Genomic DNA, 23,130 nt, shown 5'->3' with positions numbered 1-23,130 from the left:
CCTTGCCGGGCGCAGACTTCAGTCACGGACGGGGACGGCGAGGCCGCGCGGAGAGGGTTGCTGGAGCTACAACGTAACTTAATGGCCGAGATCCCCCCTCCGTGCCAACCAGTACCGTTGTGGGGAACCTCGTTTTTCTTCCCGGCAGCGAGCCCACTGCATTCATTGCCAGACGCTTCTCTGAGGGCTGGTCAAGCCATCCCGCGCCTGCACATCAGCGGGCACTGTTGCTGCTGCAGCGCTGTGCTTTGGCCAGCAGGAGGCATGTTTGTTTCCCCTCCTCTAGCATGGAGGTCCGCAGCATCCACTTGGGGGACAGACTGCCTGGCACCCTGTCCCTGGGCAGGTCACCCTCTTTGAGCCAGTTTCCTGGGCTGTGATATGGGGACAACATTAGTACTGCCCTGCGGGCTAAATGAGATAACGGGTGTGAGACAGAGTGCCAGCCACAGAATAGGGGCTCACGTGTTGTAGTTGGCTGTGCCCTGTCCTCCTTGGCCAGCCCCTCATGTGTTAAGTTTATGTTTTGTAAGGGGTTTTGGAGATGAACGGCCTTATGCAGGTAGTGGAGGGAATAATAAAGTTGAACATTGGAGGTTCTCTTTAAAAGCACTTGTTTAGCTGCCGTATTGGACAGCACAGACAAAGAACATTTCCATCATCTCAAAAGGTTCCCGTGGGCAGTGCTGCTGAAGGAACTTGTGTAAGTTCATTAGGATAGGGCCGTGTCTTATTCCTGTGGATCCAGAGGAACTTGCCCAGTGCTGGGTCTCAGAGGACAACCAGCAGATAACCAGTATCTTCTTGCTCCCACCCCACTCCCTGTCTCAGTGACCTGCCTCTCCATCCCCACACCTGTCAACCTTAACCATTTCTCCATCTTCACCGTCCACCCAATCAATGGCCAGATCCTGTCCATTCTCCTTCCTTATTTCTGTGGTCTGCCCTCTCACTTCTCTCTTCCATCTTTGCCACCACCCGACCTGGCTGTGGCTCACTCCCTTCACTGTCCTCCCTGCCTCCAGGAGGAATTTTCTAAAAGGCAGATCTGATTCTGTCACTCCCTTCTTAAAACTCTTGTGGCTTCTCACAGCTTCCTTGACATGACCACACAAATGCCTCATCCCTCACTACTGTTCCCCATCCCAACTTACATTTCCTATTTCACACTTCCTTATTTTTTTTCTTTTTGTTAAGGCAACACATATTTATTTTCTTGCCTTTCTGGCGGTCAAGGATCCAAAGTGAGTCCTAAGTGGTTAAAATAAAGGTGTCAGCAGGGCTGCTTCCTTCTGGAGGCTCAGGGGAGAATCCATTCCTTTGAGAGGCTGCCAGCATTCCTTGGCTTGTGGCCACATCCCTCCAGCCTCTGCTTCCATCATTACATCTTGCTATTCACATCCTAATATTCTCTAGGGCAGCAGTCGCCAACCAGTGGTCCGGGTGGTCCGCGAGGTCCGAAAGGTTGGCGACCACTGCTCTAGGGCCTCAGCTAAGGTCCCCTGCTGGGAGTCTTTCTGACCATTGAGGACTGAGTTGGATGCCCCTGTACTCTCCCAGTCCCTTGTGCTTCCCCGGGGGCACCTCTCTCTTCGCTGTGTCATTATTGATTTATCTGTGTGCAGTCCCCACACGATGTTTGCTCCTTGAGGACCGAGATTGTTCCCTGCTGTATTTTCAGTACTTGGCACAGCCCTGGGCACATACTAGATGCCTCCAAAATACTGAATGAATAGATAAGCAAAGGCAGGCTCAGTTTTTGCCCATATGGCTGATTGTTTATAGATTTATGCTATCTGGGAAATAGGGGGACAGGGTGAGAGTCACAGGAAAGTGTGTGGGTAATAAATAGCGCCATGTGTTTCTTTCCAAACAGAGGGCCGGCTCTGGGTCTCGGCGCGATCAGGCCAGGCAGCTGGTCATAGATCTGGAGACTCGAGGGAGTCAGGCCCTTCCTCTGTTCATCTCCTGCTTGGAGGACACAGGCCAGCAGAGCCTGGCTTCACTGCTGAGAGCGAGTAGCCAAGCAGCAAGGCGGAATCCGGAAGCCATCAGACCCCTGGACCTCAGGCCTGTGGTGGTCAGACCAGAGGAGCTAAGAGTAGTGAAGCAGGATCCGTCGAAGCTGACCCCAGGCAGACTCACTCCAGTGGCGTTGGGGCCAGAGGAGCTCTATCCAGAGGTTCCCAGACCAGGGGTGCCCCGGCCAGTGGACATTGGTGCTGGAGGATACAGTGATATCCGTGAGTACTGAGAGAGGTGGGCGTGACCATTGGTCCAGCCGGGCAGGCTGAAGTTCCGAATTTAATTTTGGTTTTGCCTTTCTGAATACTCATATGAGATAGGTGGAATATTCTGGCAAGTCTACAGAAGATTTAATTTTGGGAACCCCTCCTCTGAAAAGCATGTATTCTTTTCTGAATGGGTACTTTCAAATGACTCGTCTTCTGCATCACAGATTCTTTCTTCTATTTGACCAAGTCTGAGATTGATGTTCTCTGTTGCATTTATTTTATTTTATTCATTGTGTTCTTCAGCTCCAGAGTCCCTTGCCCCTCCCCTGTTGGACCCTGACATTCATGTTTTCCCTCTTTGTCTCTCTCTCCAGGTGCTCACGGGCGACGGAGGGGAAGCGCTGATTTGGTGAGCATTCATATGATTTGGGGCCAGTTGCGTTGGCTTTGGGCCCTCTTGCTCCTTACTCCCCAGGCCCTTCCCTGCAGCTGTGTCAGGAGCTCAGGGGACCCAGCCCAGCTGGAGAGAGGGTCCCCGTCCCAGGCCCCTACAGCTTCCTGACTCTGGCTCAGCTCTTTCTGGAGCAGGTTGGCCCACCCTGCCCTTTCCTCATCTGTGACGTCAGGGGGTCAGAATTGGCTGTGGCACCACCCCAGGCCGAGTCACTCACTCGCTCACTCACAGCGTTTATTGTGTGACTGCTCTGGCCTCTGTGCTGGGATACTTTATATGTTTCTAGGAAGAAATATATGAGTATAAAGAGTGCTACATACCACAGACAAAATGAACAGGCTGATGGGAGAGAGGATTACAAGGGAAATGCTGAGCCTGGGGAGGAAGTGGTATCAATGCTCCGAGGCGGGCCTGGGCATGAGCCTGCCCACCCACATGATTCTCAGTGCTCCCCTGGACTGGGCGGTCTGTAAGGTCCTTTGGGGGTGCATGCCTGTGGTGTTGGATTTCTAAGCTAGCAGCTCCCACCCCTGAGCACGGTCGTGGGAACTGATCTCCCCACTTTGAGCGATTTGAACATCACACCTAGTGCTCCCCTCGGTCTGCTTTGCAGTCTATTTGCCGAGCCCTGCGATGCTGGGCGTAGACCTCGCTGTTCCTTCAGAGGAAGGGCAGACCCCTTTCCTGTCTCACTGCTCCCGATTGCCCGCCACCCGAGTGAAACCCAGGGGCCGCCTTCCCGCCTTCCCGCCTTCCCGCCTGGTGAGAGCAGTGAGACCCCGGTTTACGTTGGTCCCTGTGCTTGGCAGGCGTACGCCCTGAACGCGGACCCTTGTGGCCACTGCCTCATTATCAACAACGTGAACTTCTGCCTTAAGTCGGGGCTCAGCACCCGCAAGGGCTCCCACGTGGACTGCGAGAAGCTGCAAAGATGCTTCCGCTTGCTGCACTTCGCGGTGGAGGTGGAGAGCGACCTGACTGCCAAGGTGAGGCCTTGTCCTTGCAGAGAGGCGGGCGAGGCGGGGCGGACTCCCTGCGAGGGACCTTGCATGCAGGGGACTCCCCAGGACTAGCCCTTAGGTCTGTAGGACCATGAGAGGCAGTGTTGCCCAGTGGTTTCCAATTTAAGCTTCAGACTCAGAGAGCCCTGGGTGGAGGACTGGCCCTCCTGGTCCTTGCAGGTGACTCCCAAGCCTCCGTTTCATTGTCTAGACAGAGAGAACAGGATTCGCCTCCTAGGGTCGCTGTGAGGATTAAGTGAACAGTGCCCAGCACAGCACCTTTGCCCCAAGAATGGTGGCTGCTGTGACTGCTACGAGTGTCATTACTCCCATGTTGGCCCTGGGAGCAGGGAAGGCGCTCTGCCCAGGTGCCCAGGATGGGGACCCGATCCGCCAGGCTCACCTGCACCCTTCTCTCTGCAGGAAATGGTCCAGGCTCTGATGGAGCTGGCGCGGCGGGACCACAGGGCCCTGGACTGCTGCGTGGTGGTCATCCTGTCTCACGGCTGCCAGGTAGGGGCCTCAGCTTCCCGGGCAGGCTGTTGGAGTCCTCCCCGGCTTCCTGGTTTTGTAACCAGGGTTCTTGGTCTTCTAGGCCAGCCACCTCCAGTTCCCGGGGGCTGTTTATGGCACAGATGGGTGTCCTGTGCCTGTGGAGAGAATCGTGAACATCTTCAACGGGACCGGCTGCCCCAGCCTGGGAGGGAAGCCCAAGCTGTTTTTCATCCAGGCCTGCGGGGGAGGTAAGCAGGTCCTCAGCCGCCCTGCGGGAGAAGCGGGTGGGTTAGGAGCCGCCGCCTGCCTCCTGCTCCATCCAGCCCCCCACGATATCCAAGGGGTCTCTCCAGGCAGGCAGAGGGCCCAGACATGGTCGCTGTTGTTCGAGCGGCAGCACCTACATCTGGCTAGAGTAGGTGTCAGCTCTGTCCAGCCTTTCGAGGTCTCAACGCAGAGGTTCCTGCAGCGTTGGCACCTTCAACGCCAGAGACTTGACAAAAATAAACGAAGTGGAGGAGAAAGAACAACTCCTTCAGCCCTGGCCGGTGTGGCTCAGTGGGTTGGAGTGTCATCCTGTACACTGGAAGGTTGTGGGTTTGACTCCCAGTCAAGGCATGTACCTAGGTTTCGGATTCAATCCCTGGTCGGGGCATGCACGGGAGGCAACCGATCGATGTTTCTCTCTCACATTGATGTTTCTCTATCTCTCCCTTCTCCTTTCTCCTTTCTCTGAACATGTCCTCGAGGGAGGATTAAAAACAAAAGAAAAAGAAAAAACTCCTTCACTTTCCTTGTTGTCATTCTCCTGAGCTCCCTCAACCAGATCTCCTTCCCACTACCCCCAAGAAAGGGAGGCCAGCTTTCTGGGAAAGTTAGTTAGCCCGTCTTCCAGCTCCGTGCCCGCCCCAATACCCATTCTCAGTAGCACGGAGGATCTTTGCCATGTCTTTGGACTCCTTAGTGGGGCCCACAAGGCCCTTGGTGATCTGGCCCCAGCCCCTTTGCTTCCCCAAACCCAGCATGCTGTGCCTGCCCAGCGCTGCTCAACCTTCCCGGGCTGCCACAGGCTCTGGCCTGCTCCTCTGCCTTTCCTTGTGCCATCCTCTGCCTTGTCTCCTGGCCAACTCTTGACCATCCATCCTTCTGGTTAAAACTTAACTGTCACCGCCTCCAGGAAGTCTTCCCTAAACACCTGCTTTCTCCAACCTCAGGGTTAGCTGGCTCTTGTGCTCCGGCCGCTCCTGTCCTTCCCTGTCATAGCACCTTCTTTTTCTTTTCTTTTTAAAAATATATTTTATTGATTTTTCACAGAGAGGAAGGGAGAGGGACAGAGAGTTAGAAACATCGATGAGAGAGAAACATCGATTAGCTGCCTCCGGCACACCCCCCACCGGGGATGTGCCCGAAACCAAGGTACATGCCCTTGACTGGAATCGAACCTGGGACCCTTCAGTCCCAGTCCGTAGGCCGACGCTCTATCCACTGAGCCAAACCGGTCAGGGCTCACAGCACCTTCTTGTGTTGAGACAGCCTCATGCCCTGGTCAGCTCTCCCAGGGCAGGGACAGGCCTGTCTGCCTTACAGCCGGGTCCTCGTCTGGCACAAAGCTCACAGTTTGGTTGCATCTTATGTAGATTCTAATTGTTTGAATTTGAAATCGAAGCATATAAAAATATCTGCGAGTGAAATCTGAAATAATGTAGACTCCCGCCATGAAAAAACAAACCCAAACAACTCGCTGGGAAGACCAAGGTTCCCACGCTGGAATGCAGCTGCCTTTGGCGTTCTGGTCCCTGCGGAGCCCCCGCAGGAGCCTGTGATGACCGCTGTGGCCACACGGGGGCGGCCTGTCAGCTGAGAACAGAAATAGACATGTCCCCATCTCAGTGTGTCTGGCGGGGGTGTCCTGTTGACATGCAGCAGAAAGTCTGTCCTGGATTCTGGTTGCTGTTTTAGAGTTCCCTGTTGTTACAATGTAAAACCATTTAAAAATCCTCTAACGCTCTTCACGGAGAGGCAGTGGGGGCACCAGGGCGGAAACCCGTGTCCAAGTGGGGGACTTTGGTGTGGAGGGTTAGTAAGCAGCATGGTGCACGGTGACACCGCATGGCGATGCATGTGGTGGATGCTGAGCGGCCTGCCCTGTTAGAGCTCCTGTTAGAGCTCCTGCCGAGAAGGCAGGCGTAGGCGCAGGATGCTGCAGTGCTTGTGGATTGCAGGTGCTCAGCCAACAGGTCCTCTCCCCACTGAATGTTCTTGCTGACGGGGAAGGAGTTAGTCCCGCCTCCCGGGGAGTTCTGAATTTGAGATAGGACCGTATGAAAATATCTGTGAGCGAAATCTGATTGAGGCTCCTTAAGAACAAAGCTGTGCATACAGTGCGTAACCTGAGAGCTAGGCTTTCGCATCAGATTTGTAGAATGAGGATGAGTCGTGAATACACACGGCTAGCGTCCCCTGTCCGACCCACTCATTTCTCCCCAGAGTCCCCTCTCGGATCCTATTGTCTCTGCTCCGCTTTTCACGGGCAGTCCCTCTGCCCACCTCTGTCTCCTCAGGCCATTCTTAGTCATCCCCCACTGTCCACTGAAGTGCCCCCCGACCCCCACACCCGGCTGCCCAGGCGGCCCCGGCCACAGTCCCGCGTTCACATCTCAGGTCCCCTCCCCTGGTCCACTCAGGTCAGTCCCAGATTCTAGAATCTCAACCAAGAAAATAACCAGACGCAGCGACCTGAGTAAGCTGCAGTCCAGCTTCCACACCCTCAAGCCCCCTTTGCAGGCATGGGGGCCTCCCTGGGGCACAGCAGGGGGGCCGAGAGGCAGGAAGATATAAGGCCCTGCCCGTGAGCTGTGAGAACCCAAATTACCAAGTTTCTGAGCTTCAGCCGTGTGGGGTGTGGGGTCAGCAGATGTTGGAGTTGCTGTTATGGGGTTGCCAGAACCATCACTGTCTCATCTTTGTTCCTACAGACGGGACCCCAGCTTCCTGGGTGAGCTGTGACCTCCCTCCCTCCTTGCTATTTCCCACCATAGGTCGAGCCACCCAAACCGCCGGCCATTTTTCCCACCAGGACTGTCCTCCCGTCTCACATTGGAGGCTGGGTCCCAGGCCCCTGCTCCAGACACCCTGCCCTCAGGGACCCTCTGGGCCACTCTGCCTCCACCTCTCTTTTCTGAAGCCTTTTCAACTGCCTTCTTTCTGTGACCGGCGTGTTTTACTTTGCAGAATGTCCTCAAGGCCTGTCCAAGCTGTAACATGCATCAGAGTTTCCTTCCCATTTTTAAAAAATATATATTTTTATTGATTTTTTATAGAGAGGAAGGGAGAGGGATAGAGAGTTAGAAACATCGATGAGAGAGAAACATCGATCAGCTGCCTCCTGCACACCCCCTACTGGGGATGTGCCCGCAACCAAGGTACATGCCCTTGACCGGAATCGAACCTGGGACCCTTCAGTCCGCAGGCCGACGCTCTATCCACTCAGCCAAACCGGTAGGGCTCCTTCCCATTTGTAAGGCTGAAATACTGTGACTTGTTTTCTTAATGACATAAAACTTGCTATTTTAACCATTAAGTATACAATCCAGTGGCATGGAGTACATTCGCATCACCACCATCTGATTCCAGAACTTTCTCATCACCCCAAAAGGAAGCTCCGTACCCGTCCCCGCCTCCTCCCAGCCCCTGGCGACAGTGAACCTGCTGTCCTCTCCGGGGATTTGCCTGCTCTGCACATGGAGTTGTATTCCGAGGCCTCTAGTGTCCGGCTTTTCTCACTCCGAGTGCTCCCACGGTTCACCCACTTGTGCTGGGGACCAGCGGAGGCTCCGTTTCTTTCTGAGCCTGATCACTGTTCCGTCCACCGTCTCTGCCACATTTCATCCAGTCACTGTGGATGGGCACTTGGCGCTGTTCCCATCTCTGCCTGTTGGGAATAGTCCGGCTGTGACCCTTTGGGTACACGTTTTCCGTTGGACACCTGCTTTGAATTCTTTTGGGTGCACACCTTGTAACTTTTTATAGCTTTTTTTACATTATAGCTGCATCTTTCCACCCTCTGCCCCCAAATTTTACTTAATGAATGTGTAAAACGCTTGTCGTAGACAAAAGTAAAGCTTCTGTTTCGGTTTCCGACACGTGTTTGCCCAGCACGAGAACCCGGCTCCAGAGGGAACGGGCGGTCTTGGGCTGGGACAGGCGACATGGGGCCCGAGCTGTGGTCTGTATGTTTCCGTGACGAGTGCTGTCTGGTTTCGCTCCCTGCAGGGCAGAAAGACCATGGGTTTGAGGTGGTCTCCGCTTCCCCTGAGGACAGGGCCCTTGACGGTAACCCGGAGCCAGACGCCTTCCCGTTCCAGGACCACCCCGGCCGCTACGACCAGCCGGACGCCGTGTCTAGTTTGCCCACACCGAGTGACATCTTCGTGTCTTACTCCACCTTCCCAGGTGAGTGCATCCGCCAGGGGCCCCCCATCTGTCCCAGTAGCAGCTGTGAGAGCAAACACCTGGGCCCGAGTCTCCGTTCCCCTCCTGCCACCTGTGTGGTCCTGAGCAAGTTACTTCACCTCTCTGAGCCTCGGGTCCAGGCAGGCGGGGCGCCGGGGATACAAAATTTATGGAGGAATGCGCCCTGGGGCTTGTGTGCCTCCGCATCCTGGCCTCGCCTCAGTTTTCTCATCTTTAAAGTGGGACAATGATCCTACTTGTCACGGGGCTTCTCGAGGTGACTGGCACGTCGCTGAGCGCAGTGCCCGGCACGTGGCAGGTGGGGCAGGAGTTAGTGTCCTTCCTTTCTGGTCCCTCGGAGGAGTCACTTGCCTTCTCTGAGCCTTGGTGTCCTTGTTGGAAAGCTGGAATCCTAGCCAACGCCACGAGGTGGTGGTGAGGATGAAATAAGATGGCACGCGGGACAGGGGAGTGGGACAGGGCGCAGAGCGGTGGGCTGGATGTGTGAATGGGTCAGAGTTGGGGGTGGGGGGGCCCGCCTGCATGCATGGGGCAGGGTGGCTCCAACAACGCCCGGCCTTTCTCCTTCCCAAGGTTTTGTCTCCTGGAGGGATACCAACAACGGCTCCTGGTACATCGAGACCCTGGTTGGCGTTTTGGAGCAGTGGGCTCACTCGGAAGACCTGCAGAGCCTCCTGCTCCGGGTGAGCCCCGCCTCTGGGAAGGAGAGGGGAGGCTGCTGGGAGGGCGGGGTGGTGGGGGGAGCACGCAGACATAAGGTAAAAGATGCGAAACCCCGTCCGAGGCCACACCTTGGCTTGCCACGCGTCAGGGCTTTCACTTCTCTAAGGCGAGATGTTACTACCTGTGGTGACATTGGCCCCTTATGCCAAGGGCCACATCCTCCTCGGCTTCTCCGAGGTCCCCAGGCTGACACCTTCCGCTCCCCTCTCCCCCGACGGAGCCCGTCCTCAGCTCCGGGGTGGGCTGGCTCAGTGGACAGAGCATGGCACCCCGAAGGCAGGTCACGGGCTGTCCCTGCACCCTTTGCCCCACTGCATGGTCCTATACTCTTGACCCTCCAGAATCATGGCTCCTCTTTAGGGTGAGGCCCCAGCGAGAGAGCAGCGAGGATGTCCTGATAGGCCCAGCCTCGCTGAGTGAGGTCCCACTCAGAGCAGTGGCTCCCTCTGAGGGTCCCAGAGCACGTGGGTGTCTGTTCAGGTGTCTGTGCCGTGAGAGGGGGCTGTCTGGGCAGGGACCTCCTGTCTTCTGCGTCGCCTCTGGCTCTGCTTTGCTGAGCAGAGAGGAGAAGAAAAGCCAGGCGCAGGGCCCCACGTGCCATGGGCAGGTGAACTTGGTGAGGTTTGAATTTGGAAATTTTGAATTCTGAGGTTTTTTTGAATTTTTGGTTGAGATGTTTGTTCTTTAACCACCCCCAGCCACCCAAGGAGGCTGCAGTTGAGCCGTTTAAAGGTGCTTCCTTAGGAGACATGCCCCCACCCCTCTGGGATTCCAGAAACGGAAGGAATTCTTGGTTGGATGGAGGGAACTCACAGAGCTCCCCGTGGTCGTGTTTTCACAGGTCGCTAATGCTGTTTCGGAGAAAGGCATTTACAAACAGATTCCTGGGTGTTTTAATTTCCTCCGGAAAAAACTCTTCTTTAAAACTTCATGACGCCAGGGCCCCCGACCCCGCCTGACCCTTTACCCCCTAACCTTCCTGCTTTCCGCCCGGTGTCTGCAGAGGCCTGGGCTTTCCTTCAACTCCGGCTGTCCCCTGTGGAAGGATTTTGTAGCCGTTGGAGGTCTGCTCTTTCTCAGCTGGTGGCAGACAGGCTCTTAGCAGCTTCCAAGTTGGAGACAAGCCACCGACCGACCGACGATGGAGGGAGAGGAGCAGAAGAATGCCGTGGATGGCGTGCAGCTCCTCCCGCCCCCCTCATGGCTGGCTGCCTGGCTAGCGACCGGGTCTGATGCTTGTATTTCCTGTAGAGCAGGGCTTCTCAGCCTCAGCACCTCTGCCATTTGGGGCCAGACACTCCTCTGCTGGGGGTGGGTGCTGTCCTGTGCATGGTAGGATGTTTAGCAGCATCCCTGGCGTCTACCCAGGAGGTGCCTGCGGTGACATTTGCCCCGACTGCCAGTCGCATCTCCCTCTGGACAGTGACAACCAAAAATGCCTCCAGACACCACATGTCCCTGGCGTCTACCCAGGAGGTGCCTGCGGTGACATTTGCCCCGACTGCCAGTCGCATCTCCCTCTGGACAGTGACAACCAAAAATGCCTCCAGACATCGCCACATGTCCCCTGGTGGGCCCCCACTTGAGAACCACTGATCTGTGGGGATGTTTTAGCTACACACAAACCAGCATCTCTTAGAGCAGCGAGTTTGGGACTACTGGGGTCTGAACAGCTGCCATCTGTGAATCTTAAATGAAGTCTTAAAAATTATTAATTTTTCCTGCATTGCAATATCCTTAACAAAATAAACCTCAGGTGACTATGGACTCTCTTGTACCTATTTGCCCCCTCATTCTGCTTCAACCGTTTGTTCTTCCTTATAAAGGAGACTTGCTTTTTTCAAAACATTTCATTTGACCCCCACCCCTACCCCATCCCAGGAGGAGACTCAGGGAGGTCAGGTGGCTTGTCCAGGGGAACCCAGTTAACCCGTGGAGAGACCTGGCCGCACCCGGGTCTTCTGAGTCCAGCCTGTGCCTCCAGGGGCCTTCCTGGCCAGAGGAGCCTGCACTGGGGACAGGGACATGATCGGCTGGCCACCCCAGAGAAGGCCCCAACCCTGAGGTCTTTTGAATGATCCTGATCTGGCCTCTTCCTTGCTTTTGGAGCCTTGGATGTGAGGATGGTTTGCTAATAAGACTCTCACTCAGGTGTGATTCATGTTGTTGTCACTTTATTATTTTCCTCTGGGGCCTGTCCAAGTTTGAAACAGTGCTGGGAACTTCTGGTGGTTAGTTCTTTTCCATCACCTGCAGGACACGTCAGAAAACAAGCAGGTTAACCCAGCAGAGCAGAGCTGCGCGTGGCCGGCTTTCTCCTCCAGCCTCTGCTCTGCTCGGTCAACCAGAGGCGGCCGGGGTGGAGCAGCACTCGGCTCGCCCGAGGAGTTCTAGTTATCACAGCTTTCCACCGACCTGCGCGAGAACGCCTACAACTGATAGCTTTTTGATTCCATGGGTTTCGCAAAGGGTTCGAGAGCCCTGAACCTGTTAACAGGCACCGCGGTTTGCATAGCGCTGCTGTAGCCTGTTTTCCGAGGCGGTTTAGCCGCTTCCTCTGAAACGTGTTCACACGCCATCCATGACCCGGAGATGCTGCTGGACGGCTATAGCAGATGCTCAACCCGTGTGCAAGAATGCATGTCCCGGATGTCCCTGTGGCCGTGTGGGGGTGGGAACCAGGAAGTAGGGGGAAGCTTCGTTCATTACAGTCACACTACGGGATATTATTTAGCTGTTCAAAAGGATGCCATAAATATATGTGCTCACGTGTAGATGTGGTTTGGTGTTAAGTGAAAAAACTAAGTTGCAGAACAGTATGAAGAGTAAAATCCTATTTTTGGTTAGAAGACAGTGTGTATAGGTGGACATAACCAAGTCCAGAAGACGGCTCTGTTAGCAATGATTATCTCTGGGGCGGGGGTGGAATTGGTGATGCGAGACAAGGGGGACTAGTACTATTTTTTTTCTTCCTTTTTTTGGCATATTTTTTTTACTTGATATACTCCTATGTTCTTTTAATGTTTTTGTAAAGAGTATGTATTACCTTCTCAAGTAAAAATAAAAATAAAGTGGTGAACGCTGAAGACTCATGTGTTGCTGTCGTTCAGTGAACATTTGTTGAGAAGGTGACTGCCCTCGGCCACCTGTCTCCTGTCACTTTCCTGCTCCTGCCTTTCCAGGGCAACCTCCTGACCTTGACACCCGTCTGCGTTTGTCTGGGCTGGTGCTCCCAAGCGCCTGTGGGTGACACCGGGCGTGCCGCTGGGCTGTGACCGCTGCAAGGTTTCACCAGCCTCTGCAGCTGCCAGGCCGCCTCCACCAGGGGACAGCTGGTTGCTTGGTTCTGCCACTCCTGGCACCCGTTACAGGCACAGGTGCCTGCCTGGCTGCTGTCCCGTGAACCCAGGACCTCTGCCTCGCTGCCTGCAAAGGCTTACTTTCCGGTTGATCCCCTCTGACATCTGGCCATGCTTTCGGCTGCGGCCTCCTCTGTGGTGCTTGTGTCTGTCCCTGCGAACAGCTGATGCTGGGACAAAAACTCAGGACAGTTGCCTTTGGCCTCTGCTCTGGGCCCTGAAGGTGCTGCCAGGACCAGCTGCCCGGTGACTCACATGGCAGCGGGGCTGGGAAAGGATCCTGGGACGTGTCTGGGAAAAGTCCTCTAAGCATCCTTCCGTCCAGCCCGTCTTGGGCCAGGCTCCTTTGAAATGCTGGTGACACTTTAAAAGCCAGACTCCAATTTTCCTCTGCCAAAACGGAATCGTGGCTTTCCCCCAATTTACCCAACACAACACAACACAAAGACAAAAGCCTACCAGTGAATAGCCACTCTGTGCCTGATTTTACACTTTTCTCTCCAACGAACTTGCCTGGAATCTCTGGTGTCTGTGACACTTGTTGGAAAGCGGTGCCAGCGGCAGACGGATGAGCAAGGAGCGGGCGAGCGGGAATGGGAAACTCGGAGGCAGCCACCTGCTTATTTTGACGGGCCCGTCTGATGGCTCGTTTCCCTGTGACCACATGCTCATGGCTGTGGTTTCATATTTGGTTTTATAACAGTGTCACTTTGAGTCAGTTGAATAGTTTTTGAAAATTAAAATAATGAAATCAGATGCCAGCTTCCCCTTCTGTGGGGCTTGGCCACAAACACCCGGCTCCCACTTGCTCTGGCTCCTAAACCCACAGAGGAGTCCTGGTCGTGTTCAAGTCCATTTCACAGAAGAGCAAACTGAGGCGGGGGTGATGCCAGGAGGTGGGGAAAAGTGCCCCTAATCAACATGGAGTGTCCTCCCTCCCAGCAGCCATCACTAGGTACAATGCCTCCTCCTCCCATGTCCCCACGTTCCCCAGGCCCAGCTTTCGTTTTTGTTTTGAGAAACATGGATGCGAGAGAGACACATCAATTGGTTGCTTCCTGCACTCACACCAACCAGGGCTGGGGATTGAATCTGCAATGGAGGCATGTGCCCTTGACCAGAATCCAGCCCAAGACCCTTCAGTCCAAGGGCTGATGCTCTAACCACTGAGGAAACCGGCCAGGGCCAGGCCTGCCTTTCTTGTGATGACTCTTCCCTTTGGGGCTGCTCAGACCTGCTGCTGATTGTAACCCCACTTCTTCCAAGATTGGTGCCAGTCTTTTAAAGAACAATTTTTATGGTCATTATTATAAATGCGTGTTCTTCGTTAAAATAGGAATTGGGCTGGCGTGGAAGCTTATGAGGTCCTGGTTTTGAGCTGCCAGGAGACAGCTCTCAGGGACGCATTCACTATAACAGTGAGGCCAGCTGAGTCCCATTCGTCTGGCCTGTTCCCATCTAAAATGGAAAGCCCCGCCTCCCAGGAAACCTCCAGTCCCGTGCAGAATCCTACCAGGCTTTGGCCTTTGCAGATAAACACGCTGATAGCATTGGAAGGTGGGGTCTGGGCTGACACACAGATAAGCAAACACAGAACACCCCACTAAGCCTAAGGAACCCACTCTTAGTGCCTGAGGACTGTCCTCTGTTGTCAATCTCTACGTGCATTTTCACTCCATCCACACAGAAATTGTGGGGCCCGTAGGGGGCCGCGCAGGGGTTGCCCAGGTCTGCGGCCTCCTCTAGGGGCTCCGGCCTGGCTCTCAGGAGGAAGGAGGGGGTCCTCCAACCCGAGATGGAACCAGGTCAGGAAGCGCAGGCCCTTGGGACCCGAGGTGCAGCTGGTTCTTACCGAATGGATCCAGTCGATGTAGTTGGAGACGCGGGTGAAGACAGAGGGCTTGTGGTAGTAGTTGCAGCCGAGGGAGGACCCGAAGCTGACCACGCCGTGCACCTCCCACTGGCCGTCGGCCTTCTGGCAGTTCAGGGGTCCTCCGGAGTCCCCCTGGGGAAGGCGGGGCTCTGTCAGGAGGGGCCTGGCAGCTTGGGCGGGTGCTGGGAGGGGGAGGGGCTGCCCCTAGAGACCCGGGTTCCCACGTTTGCAGTATGTTTATATTGTTCCGCCACAAGTCGCCATGGTCTCCGACCAGCCCCTATGGTCACAGCTCAAGGTGGCACCATAATACCAACAAGAACGAACCTTTATTCTTTCTGGGTGCCTGGACCTGAGCCAAGCACTTCCTACTCCTCATCTCACGGATCCTCACCGAAACCTATGTGGTAAGTGTTAGTATTCCCATTTCACTGACAGGAAATACTGAGGCCCCCAGAGGTGGTGACTTGCCTGAGGTTGTACAGGCAATAAGTGAAGGAGCAGAGACTGCAACCCACAGTTAGAATGGCGGGCGCTCAACCACCACCGGCCATTTCCACCCATGATGAGGGACCTTGCCGGGGGCTGGTCTGCGTGGGGCAGCGTGAAGGGCACAGTGTGATTGGCAGGACATGTGAGGCTCCTTGCTCTGCCCTCACTCTGATACAAGGTCCACCCCCTTGCAGTTCCTTCTGGTTAGGACACTCTCTCCAGGGAGGCTCTGTGGCAGCTACCACAAGGGACACACTGGGCCATGAGTGCAATTAATTCAACAGATAAGCCCGAAGTCACTTAGAAAGGCCCTAACCCAGAGCATGCACCCCTTGGCTCCCTTCCGACACAGAGGGGAGAATATGAGAGATGACGGTGTTGAGAGACCCCAGTGAGACCCAAGGAAGGACTTCCCAGCAGTGAGGGGGCGGGGGGAGGGGGCGGATACTACAAGGAACATCTCAAAACATCTTTTCTGGAGACAACAAGGACACAGGTCAGGGACGGGAATGTCTGGAGCTGTTTCCGGTGCTTCTGCTGGCAGGCAGGGGGCAGATTTTAGGACCCCCGAGAGCCTCTCCCCACCCCCAGCCCCATTTCATTGTGGAGGGGCCGCACCCGACTTCCTGCACTCACATTGCAGCTGGAGATGATGCCATCGCCCCCAGCACAGATCATGTTGGTCTTCACGGAGCTGCCCCACCAGTCAGAGCGGGAGCACGTGGCATAGTCCACAACCAGCAGCTTTCCCTGCTGCAGGATGTCAGGAGTGGCCCCGTTGGCTGATGAGACAAGAGAAGAGAGAAGGAGAGAGAGAGAGAGAGAGAGAGAGAGAGAGCGTTACAGGGACAAAGGGACTGCTGAGAATTAAGGAAGTAGTAGACGCCTGCTGGGTTTCCTGCCCAGCCCTATTTTCTGGTCACTCTGACTTCCCATCCATCCATGGTTGCAAGGGGAGCAGCCATGTTTGTTTATCCTGTGTCCTCACAGTTGATTGGTTAGTGTTCTGGCCACTGATGATTGGTTCAGGGGTGAACAGCTGACTCAACCTCAGCCAATGAACTCCTTCCCTGGGAATTTGGGATTAGAACTCAGAAATCCCAGGCAGAGAGGTTGTAAACCTGGGAGCGGTTGGCAGTGGCGCCATTTTCCTCTAGGGAGAGAAGAATGAAGTAGATCTACCAAGAAAGACATTTTGAGAGAGGGTTTCTGGAGTTTTTTAGTCTTCCAGCCCCTGATTCTCTCCTGTTCCTGAAGCCTGGCTGTGTCTCTGCCCTTGGTTGAGACTGGCTATTTTCATGGGCTTCTATCACTTACCTTAAATATAACAGTGAACCTCCTGGCATTTCGAGTCCCAGTTGGGAATAATATTCTAATGTGGTTAAGGTAGGGCTTTCCTAATGGCCCCTAATGATACTGTCACCATCACCTCCGTTACTATTATCACTGCTACTTATGGCAAGGATTAATAGTATTATAATCCTACACCTGTGCTTTATTAGGCTTTTCAAAACATGCTAAACCTCACAGTAAATGTATTTTCCTGTATGATAGACGGGATCTTGAAGCTGAGAGAAGTTAAGCAGCTTGCCCAAGACCACTTGAATAAATAATTAACACGTATAATGTTTTACAATGTATAAAGCATTGTCACATCTCTTTTGTCATCTCTTTTAATCTTGCCACCTGTATTTCCGTTTTGCCAGATGAGGAAACTGAGGCTGCAGAGTGGCTTGCCCAGCGTTACAGAGCTCACCCACAGAGCTGGGACCGAGAGCCAAGCATGTGGACCTTTCCCTGGCTCTCGCTGCCTCCAGCGAAATGCATTCTGCCCCGCTGCTTTCTGGGTAAATGAGCAAGAGGCTGTGCTTGTGACGCCTCCCCTGCTTCTCACTTCTGCTGAGTTTCCACGTGTCCTTGTTTTTGCACATACGCCCATCCAGAGGGCGGTAGTAACTTATTTGAGTGCATGTGTGTTGACGTACCTCTGGGAAAATACCTCACTTATACTAATGGGTTTATGTCATTGTGAAAGGGACAGTTACCTGCGTGAGCCTTCCAGACCTCTGGTGATATGACAAGGGAAGGCAGGCCCTCTGTGTCTTGGGGCCTACCATCACTGGCTTTCTGACCCTGGAGTTTATGTCAAAAGGACTCACACAAAGCCAGGTCTGAGCAGTAAAGTCGGTGGCCCGTGGGACAGGTAAGTTTGATGTGTGGAGAGGAGGGTGTGATGAGGGCCCCAGGGACATTTGTGAGGCCTGAGGTCGCAGAGTGGATGCTGTTCCGGACTCCGGCCTTGGGCCACACAGAGAAACTTCTTAGCCAGATGTCATGTGGTCACTATGACCCTCCTTCTGTCACAGTGACATGACAACTATCACACTGCACCTACTATGTGCCAAGCACTGTCCTAAGTGCTTTCCATGGATTACCTCCTTCAGTCCACCTCCCAGGTCCCTGTGGTGTAGGTGCTGTTATTATTCCCATTTTACAGATGAGGAAACCATGGTATGGAGAGGCCCAAGGTCATACCCAAGGTCCCAGAGCAAGCAAGTGGAGGAGCTGGGGTTCGAACCCAGGCAGCCTGACTGCTTATCAGTCCATGCTATCCTGCCCCTCCCAGGCAGCCAGCATTTCTGCCAGACACCCTGGGATGAGAGTGTGGAGAGAGCCCCTGGTTGGACAAGGGCGATACTGCCTCCCTCCCTCCCAACCCTTGGGGCTCCCGGCCCCCACTTACTCTGTAGCCTTCCCCAGCCTGTGACGTAGCAGGTGTAGTTGTTGGGAAGGATTTTGCCGGCGGGAGGGAGGCAGCCCAGCTGGATCTTGTCACTCAGGGGGACAGGGCTGGCCAGTTTGAGCATGGCAATGTCGTTCCTGGGTCGGAGAAGTGGGAGAGCGTAAAGAGAGGGCTGACTGTGCCTGTCTTAATTTCATTTCTGGTCTGGCCCCCGCTGGAACCGCGGAGCCCCTCCCTGGCCAGCCTGACTGCGAGGCTTCCTTCTGCCAGGGCTCCGAGGGACTGGGGAGCAGCTGCCTCTAAACCCCAGGTTGCATTTTGTCTCTGGTGGAGCTTGGAGCCCTATACCCCCTGAGAGCCTTTCAGGGGATTATTTAGAACAGGGCGGGCAGGGAGGTTTTGTCTTGCAATGTCCACTCTGATGGCTTAGTCATGGCTGCCTGCTGGGCTGTGTTGACAAGGACACATGTCCCGATTGGTGATGTCTGTCCTGACCATCTACTCCCTGTGTTCAGTGAGAAAACGGCAGGAGATGCTCAGATGCAAAGGCCTTCTGCCCTTACTCCGTGCTCTCCTCCCACCTTGAGTCTGCCCAGGCTCCTCCCTACTCTCACGCTCTTGTCTAGGAGACGGTTCGTGATGAGCAGGTGCCTTTTCCATGGTGGCTGCAGTGGGATCTCCTAGCCCATTTGCTACGAGGTGATGTAGACGCTCTGGCCATCAGGAGGTGGGGTCTGGGTTTCTCCCCCCTGGATTGAGAGCGGGCCCGGGGCCTGTAATGTGGAGGAAGTGACACCAGGTGACCTTTGAGACTAGGACGTGAGAAGAGATGCAGCTTCCGCCTGGTCCTCGGGGCCCCTGTGCTTGGAACCCAGCCTCCGTCACGAAGAAGCCAGGCCACACGGGGAGGCCACGTGTGGAGGATCTGGACGACAGTCCCAGCCAACAGGGGCATCGACCCCCAAGGGCGAGGGAGGAAGCTCTGCATATGATGCAGCTAACCCCTAAAGCAGCGAACTATGCGCCTCCGCTGGCCTGCCCTTGAGAGCAGGAACGGGCAGGAGCGAGTGGTGGATTCTGCAGGGGACCTTTTCCTTCCTCGCTTCCTCCTCCTCCCCTTCCCCGGGAAGTCTGGGCCACCCTCCTCCCAGGCCGCTGTCTAAGTGCTTTACATGCAGTATCTCATCTAATCCTCACAACAACCCTAGAGGCAGGCCCTGTTACTCTCCGCCTTTTAGCGAAGAGGAAACCGAGGCACAGAAAAGCTAAGGAACCCAGGCGGGGTCGGCAGTCATCTTTCATACCTGAGCCACCAGACTCCAGAAGCTCAATTCCTAACCACCACCTCGCACTGTCCCACTGCCACCCGCATGCCCTGAGCTCCCTGCGACCTGGCACGGTGACCTGTGCCCCTCTGTGTGTCCCGCACCCAGAGTCCAGTGTCCAGCATGGCATGGTACATGGGGGGTCAGTAAAGGCTTGGGGTGGGCATAGGATGGCATCTGACCATCTGAGAGGAAAGGGGGGATAATAACTGTGGGCCTTGGAGAGCATAGAGACCCTGGTCATCTGCCTGTGTCCATCACCCCCAGGCTGTCCCCGCAGGCTCTCAGGGTCTCTTTGAAAATGTAAAAGGCCTTGGAGGGAGGGGTACAGGGTGGGGGAAGGCAGGAGACACTGTGTCCTACTCCACTGGATTCTGATGGGGCCTGCAGACCCATCCCTGTGTCCCCAGGGATTGGCCTGGAATCGATACCTTGTCAGTGAGTGCCCGGGGTGGACAGGGCATCTTCGGCTTCACTGGCAGGAGACCCAGGGGGCCCTGACAGTCTTTGCCTCTCCCTCACACCCTCATCCCAGGCATCTTTGGGGCTGGCTCTACTTCTAAAGGTCATATAAAGGTCAGAGCTCCTTCCCTCTCCATACAGAAGGAACAAATGAGGGGCTGCCTTCTGGGAGACACCCTCCTGTCTGTGCCCCTGCTGCCCCCGCCCCCAAGTGCGCCCAGACAGGAGGTACCCTTTGGAGAGCTGGCTGGAGTTCCAGTCCTTGTGCACCACGATCTTGGAGACCTTGACGGCCAGAGAGCCACGCTCGTCCACGGAGAGGCTGTGGCGGCCCACCACCACGCGGTAGGTCCTGGAGGAGCTGGGAGAAGGGAGGCGAGCGGAGAGGGTCAGCTCCTGGCTGTCTGGTCCTCTCTCTGCGCCCCCCTCCCCCATGGGCAGGGACACCTCATTGCACGGTCTCCAGAAGCCTGGCTTTGGATAACACTGGGATGGGCCCAAGTATGCCACTAGTTGGCACTTGGGAATTATTCTTCCCTGAGGCAATTGGTTAGTTATCATATAACATAATGACTATAACTATACAAGCATGATAACTAAACGATACTAACGATAAACTGCAATGTAAAAGAAAAGTTATAGTAATGTAAACTCTATGTTACTATGGAGGAAATGAGATGGGTACAGAGAACACAGAGTCATTTGCTCTCAAGGGCATTTTTCAGTTTAATCTCCCAAATTTCTCATTTTCAGGTGGGAAAACCGAGGCTCAGAGAGGAGTGGTCCAGAGTTTGACAGCTAATTAGTGAGAGTCCAGAACTCGAAGCCAGGACTCCTGACTCTCAGGCCTGTTATTTCCCCCACCACCTCCTAAAGCTTATAACTTAGGTGAGGAGAAGGGACCCCTCCAGGCAAGGAGAGAGTCATACCAACCCAAGGCCAATGCCACTGAGCACCTGCTGGGGCGCGATAAGCAGAGGTCTTAAGGAGGGGAAAAGACAGGTGGACAATGAATGTCAGGGAACCTTTCTTTCCTGTGGGCCTTCGTAATGGAAACAGTTGGCGTTCATTGAGCACTTACTAAGTGCCAGGCCTTTAACACATCGTTTCATTTAATCCGCATTTTTTTGTAGGTGATGGTTTTGAGGCTTGGAGAAGTCATTCAAATTGCTCAAGGGAACACAAGTCCAGATCCAGAGGCCACACCCAGTACCCCAGGAGGGCAGGAAATGAGTCCCCCCTTCCCCCCCAAACATGCCTGCTCAGTGTCCTGCACAGGGCACTCAGTCTATGCCACCTATTGATCCATCAGTTGCCCAGTAGACCAAACTAAAGGTCTACGAAAGCTTGTTTCTTGGCCAGGCAAGTGGATATTTGCAAGGCTCCTTTATCCAGGGTGGCTCAGGGCACCGGGGCTGACCCTGGAGATGAACGCTGGCTGGCGGGGTGAGCCGCTGGGTGTCTGGGAACAGCACTTACCTGATGCAGTGGGCAGCGGTCAGGACCCAGTTTTGGGCCACCAGGGTCCCTCCGCAGGTGTGGCGCCACTGGCCATTGTAGCTGAACTGCAGGGAGACCTGGGGAGAAGCATGGTGCTCTGGTAGCCAAAAGAACTGGGCCTCCTGCTCTTCAGCGTCCCATCCCCCATCCCTGAGAGCAGGGCCAGGGCCAGGTGAGCCAGGCACTCATCTCAGGTGCGAAATGTAAGGGGCACCAAGAAACTCAGGAATCAGGATCAATAACATTTTAATGCAACATTAAAAAATTAAAATTAACACAAAATATCCATGTTTCTTCTTTTCCCAGACCCTCCAGTGTAAAATCCAGATCTGTACAAAGGCCTACAAAGCTCTACATGACTGCCCTCACCTCATGGGCTCCCACTCCCCTCTGCTCCAGCCACACCGACCTCCGGGGCATGGAAAAGTACACCGAGCCCACTCAGCCCCAGGGCCTTTGCACTGCTGTTCCTCCTGTCTGGAAGATTCTTCTCCCAGGTATTAGCATAGTTTTCTCCTTCACTTCCTACAGGCTGTGGTCAAGGTTATCCTCTCCGGTCCTAGCTGGTTTAGATCCATGGATAGAGCATCGACCGGCACCACACCGACCTCCAGGGCATGGAAAAGTACACCGAGCCCACTCTACCCCAGGGCCTTTGCACTGCTGTTCCTCCTGCCTGGAAGATTCTTCTCCCAGGTATTAGCATAGTTTTCTTCTTCACTTCCTACAGGTGTGTGGCCAAGGTTACCCTCTCCGGTCCTAGCTGGTTTGGCTCCATGGATAGAGCAGACTGGAGGGTGCTGGGTTCAATTCCAGTCAAGGGCACATGCTCGGGTTTTAGGCTCGATCCCCAGTGTGGGGCGGGCAGAAGGCAGCCAATCAGTGATTCTCTCTCATCATTGATGTTTCTCTCTCTCTCTCCTTGTCCCTTCCTTTCTGAAATCAATAAAAATATATTTTTAAAAAGATTATCCTCTCCAGGAAACCTCTATGACCACCTGCACACGCATATGTACACACTCATGTCCCCACACTACATGTGCTTATGGACACACATATGTACGGGTAGTTGGATGGGGGGCTCCTTATTGCAGCTGGAGAAGGTACCCCTTCCTCTACCCTCCAAGGTTGACCAAGGCCACAGAAACGTGATCATGAAACGTGATAAAAAAAAATTCACCTTTTATTGGTGAATTTTCTCATCGTTGCCAGTGCAATAGACCCCATGGTGGAGGGCACAGGGGTGGTGTGAGGTGGTGGGAGCAGGGAGGGAAGAAGTGGAGTGCGGGCGACTCACCTGCCAGGGCCAGCTGTTGGGCCTCACATCTTCACCGCCAACCACCCTGGGCAGATGGGGCAGGTAAGTGGGGAGCCCACAGCTGAGAGCTGTGCAAAGAGAAAGGGTTGTGAGTCCAGGAAGCAGTGACCCAAGTAATCTCACCTACACTTGCTGCTTCCCCCTACTCCAAAGAGAAAATCCTGTTCTAGAGGGGTCCTGAGAGGCCATAGAGTCCTGCCCTTTGCTGCCTGTCGTTGGAATGTCACTCCAGCCTTCTTATAACCAGAGGACCAAGCCCAGTGTGGGCAGGGGAGTCCCGTCCCCAATCCCACCAGGGGCCTGGGACAGTGCCTCTGGGTGGCAGGGCTTACCTCCAGCCACCAGTGCAGACAGCAGCAGCGCCCTGATCATGGTGTGTCCGTAGGAATCCTGGACTTGGGGGCCCTGGCTGGGGCCCTGGCTTTATGAGCGGTCTTATCGGCCGGAGATAGACTAAGAGTGCACAAGGTGGGGATTTTCTCAAAGCCCAGTGGAAAACAGGGCCTGTGTTCAAATATTGTTTTTCCATTTTCTCCCATCTGTCACCCTGGAAATACCTTGGAAAAAGATGCCAAAGGTGGATATTGAAATATGGGTTCAATCTGCTTCCAAGAGATTGTGTTATGTGCTGGGGAAGAAGAAAAAGATGGGTTGTTGGTCCTTGGAGTTGAGTTTTCA

The 23,130-nt window shown here is 54.6% G+C and overlaps 2 protein-coding genes across 2 annotated transcripts; one reads left to right on the top strand and one right to left on the bottom strand.

Moving 5' to 3' along the window:
- The first annotated feature begins 544 nt into the window (after positions 1 to 544).
- CASP9 (caspase 9, apoptosis-related cysteine peptidase) lies at positions 545 to 10,831 on the top strand. Its single transcript, XM_014533288.1, has 9 exons — positions 545 to 562; positions 1,853 to 2,243; positions 2,609 to 2,643; positions 3,498 to 3,674; positions 4,113 to 4,202; positions 4,285 to 4,432; positions 8,457 to 8,636; positions 9,231 to 9,340; positions 10,222 to 10,831. Exons 1-9 carry the CDS (start codon positions 545 to 547, stop codon positions 10,312 to 10,314), a joined length of 1,242 nt encoding a protein of 413 aa, XP_014388774.1. The 3' UTR covers positions 10,315 to 10,831.
- Positions 10,832 to 11,534: 703 nt separating this feature from the next.
- LOC102250420 (chymotrypsin-like elastase family member 2A) lies at positions 11,535 to 22,839 on the bottom strand. The gene is made up of 8 exons (XM_005886181.2): positions 22,785 to 22,839; positions 22,432 to 22,520; positions 21,114 to 21,211; positions 19,867 to 19,995; positions 17,848 to 17,984; positions 15,741 to 15,886; positions 14,592 to 14,744; positions 11,535 to 11,630 (listed from the first exon to the last, which is right to left on the bottom strand). The coding sequence occupies exons 1-8, from the start codon at positions 22,822 to 22,824 to the stop codon at positions 11,613 to 11,615; spliced, it is 810 nt and encodes a 269-aa protein (XP_005886243.1). The 5' UTR covers positions 22,825 to 22,839; the 3' UTR covers positions 11,535 to 11,612.
- Between the last annotated feature and the right edge of the window lie 291 nt (positions 22,840 to 23,130).

Source organism: Myotis brandtii, unplaced genomic scaffold (assembly GCF_000412655.1).
Source record: "Myotis brandtii unplaced genomic scaffold, ASM41265v1 scaffold96, whole genome shotgun sequence".
NCBI classification, from domain to species: Eukaryota; Metazoa; Chordata; class Mammalia; order Chiroptera; family Vespertilionidae; genus Myotis; species Myotis brandtii.
This window is presented reverse-complemented; position numbering and strand designations above follow the sequence as displayed.

Coding starts and splice junctions, on each gene's coding strand:
- LOC102250420 (XM_005886181.2), bottom strand. CDS start 22,824: ATGATCAGGGCGCTGCTGCTGTCTGCACTGGTGGCTGGAG. Junction 17,985..19,866: donor TCCAGCCAGCTCTCCAAAGG/GTACCTCCTGTC, acceptor TCTCCGACCCAG/GAACGACATTGCCATGCTCA. Junction 15,887..17,847: donor AGGCTGGGGAAGGCTACAGA/GTAAGTGGGGGC, acceptor TTGTCTCATCAG/CCAACGGGGCCACTCCTGAC.
- CASP9 (XM_014533288.1), top strand. Junction 3,675..4,112: donor AGAGCGACCTGACTGCCAAG/GTGAGGCCTTGT, acceptor TTCTCTCTGCAG/GAAATGGTCCAGGCTCTGAT. Junction 8,637..9,230: donor GTCTTACTCCACCTTCCCAG/GTGAGTGCATCC, acceptor CTCCTTCCCAAG/GTTTTGTCTCCTGGAGGGAT.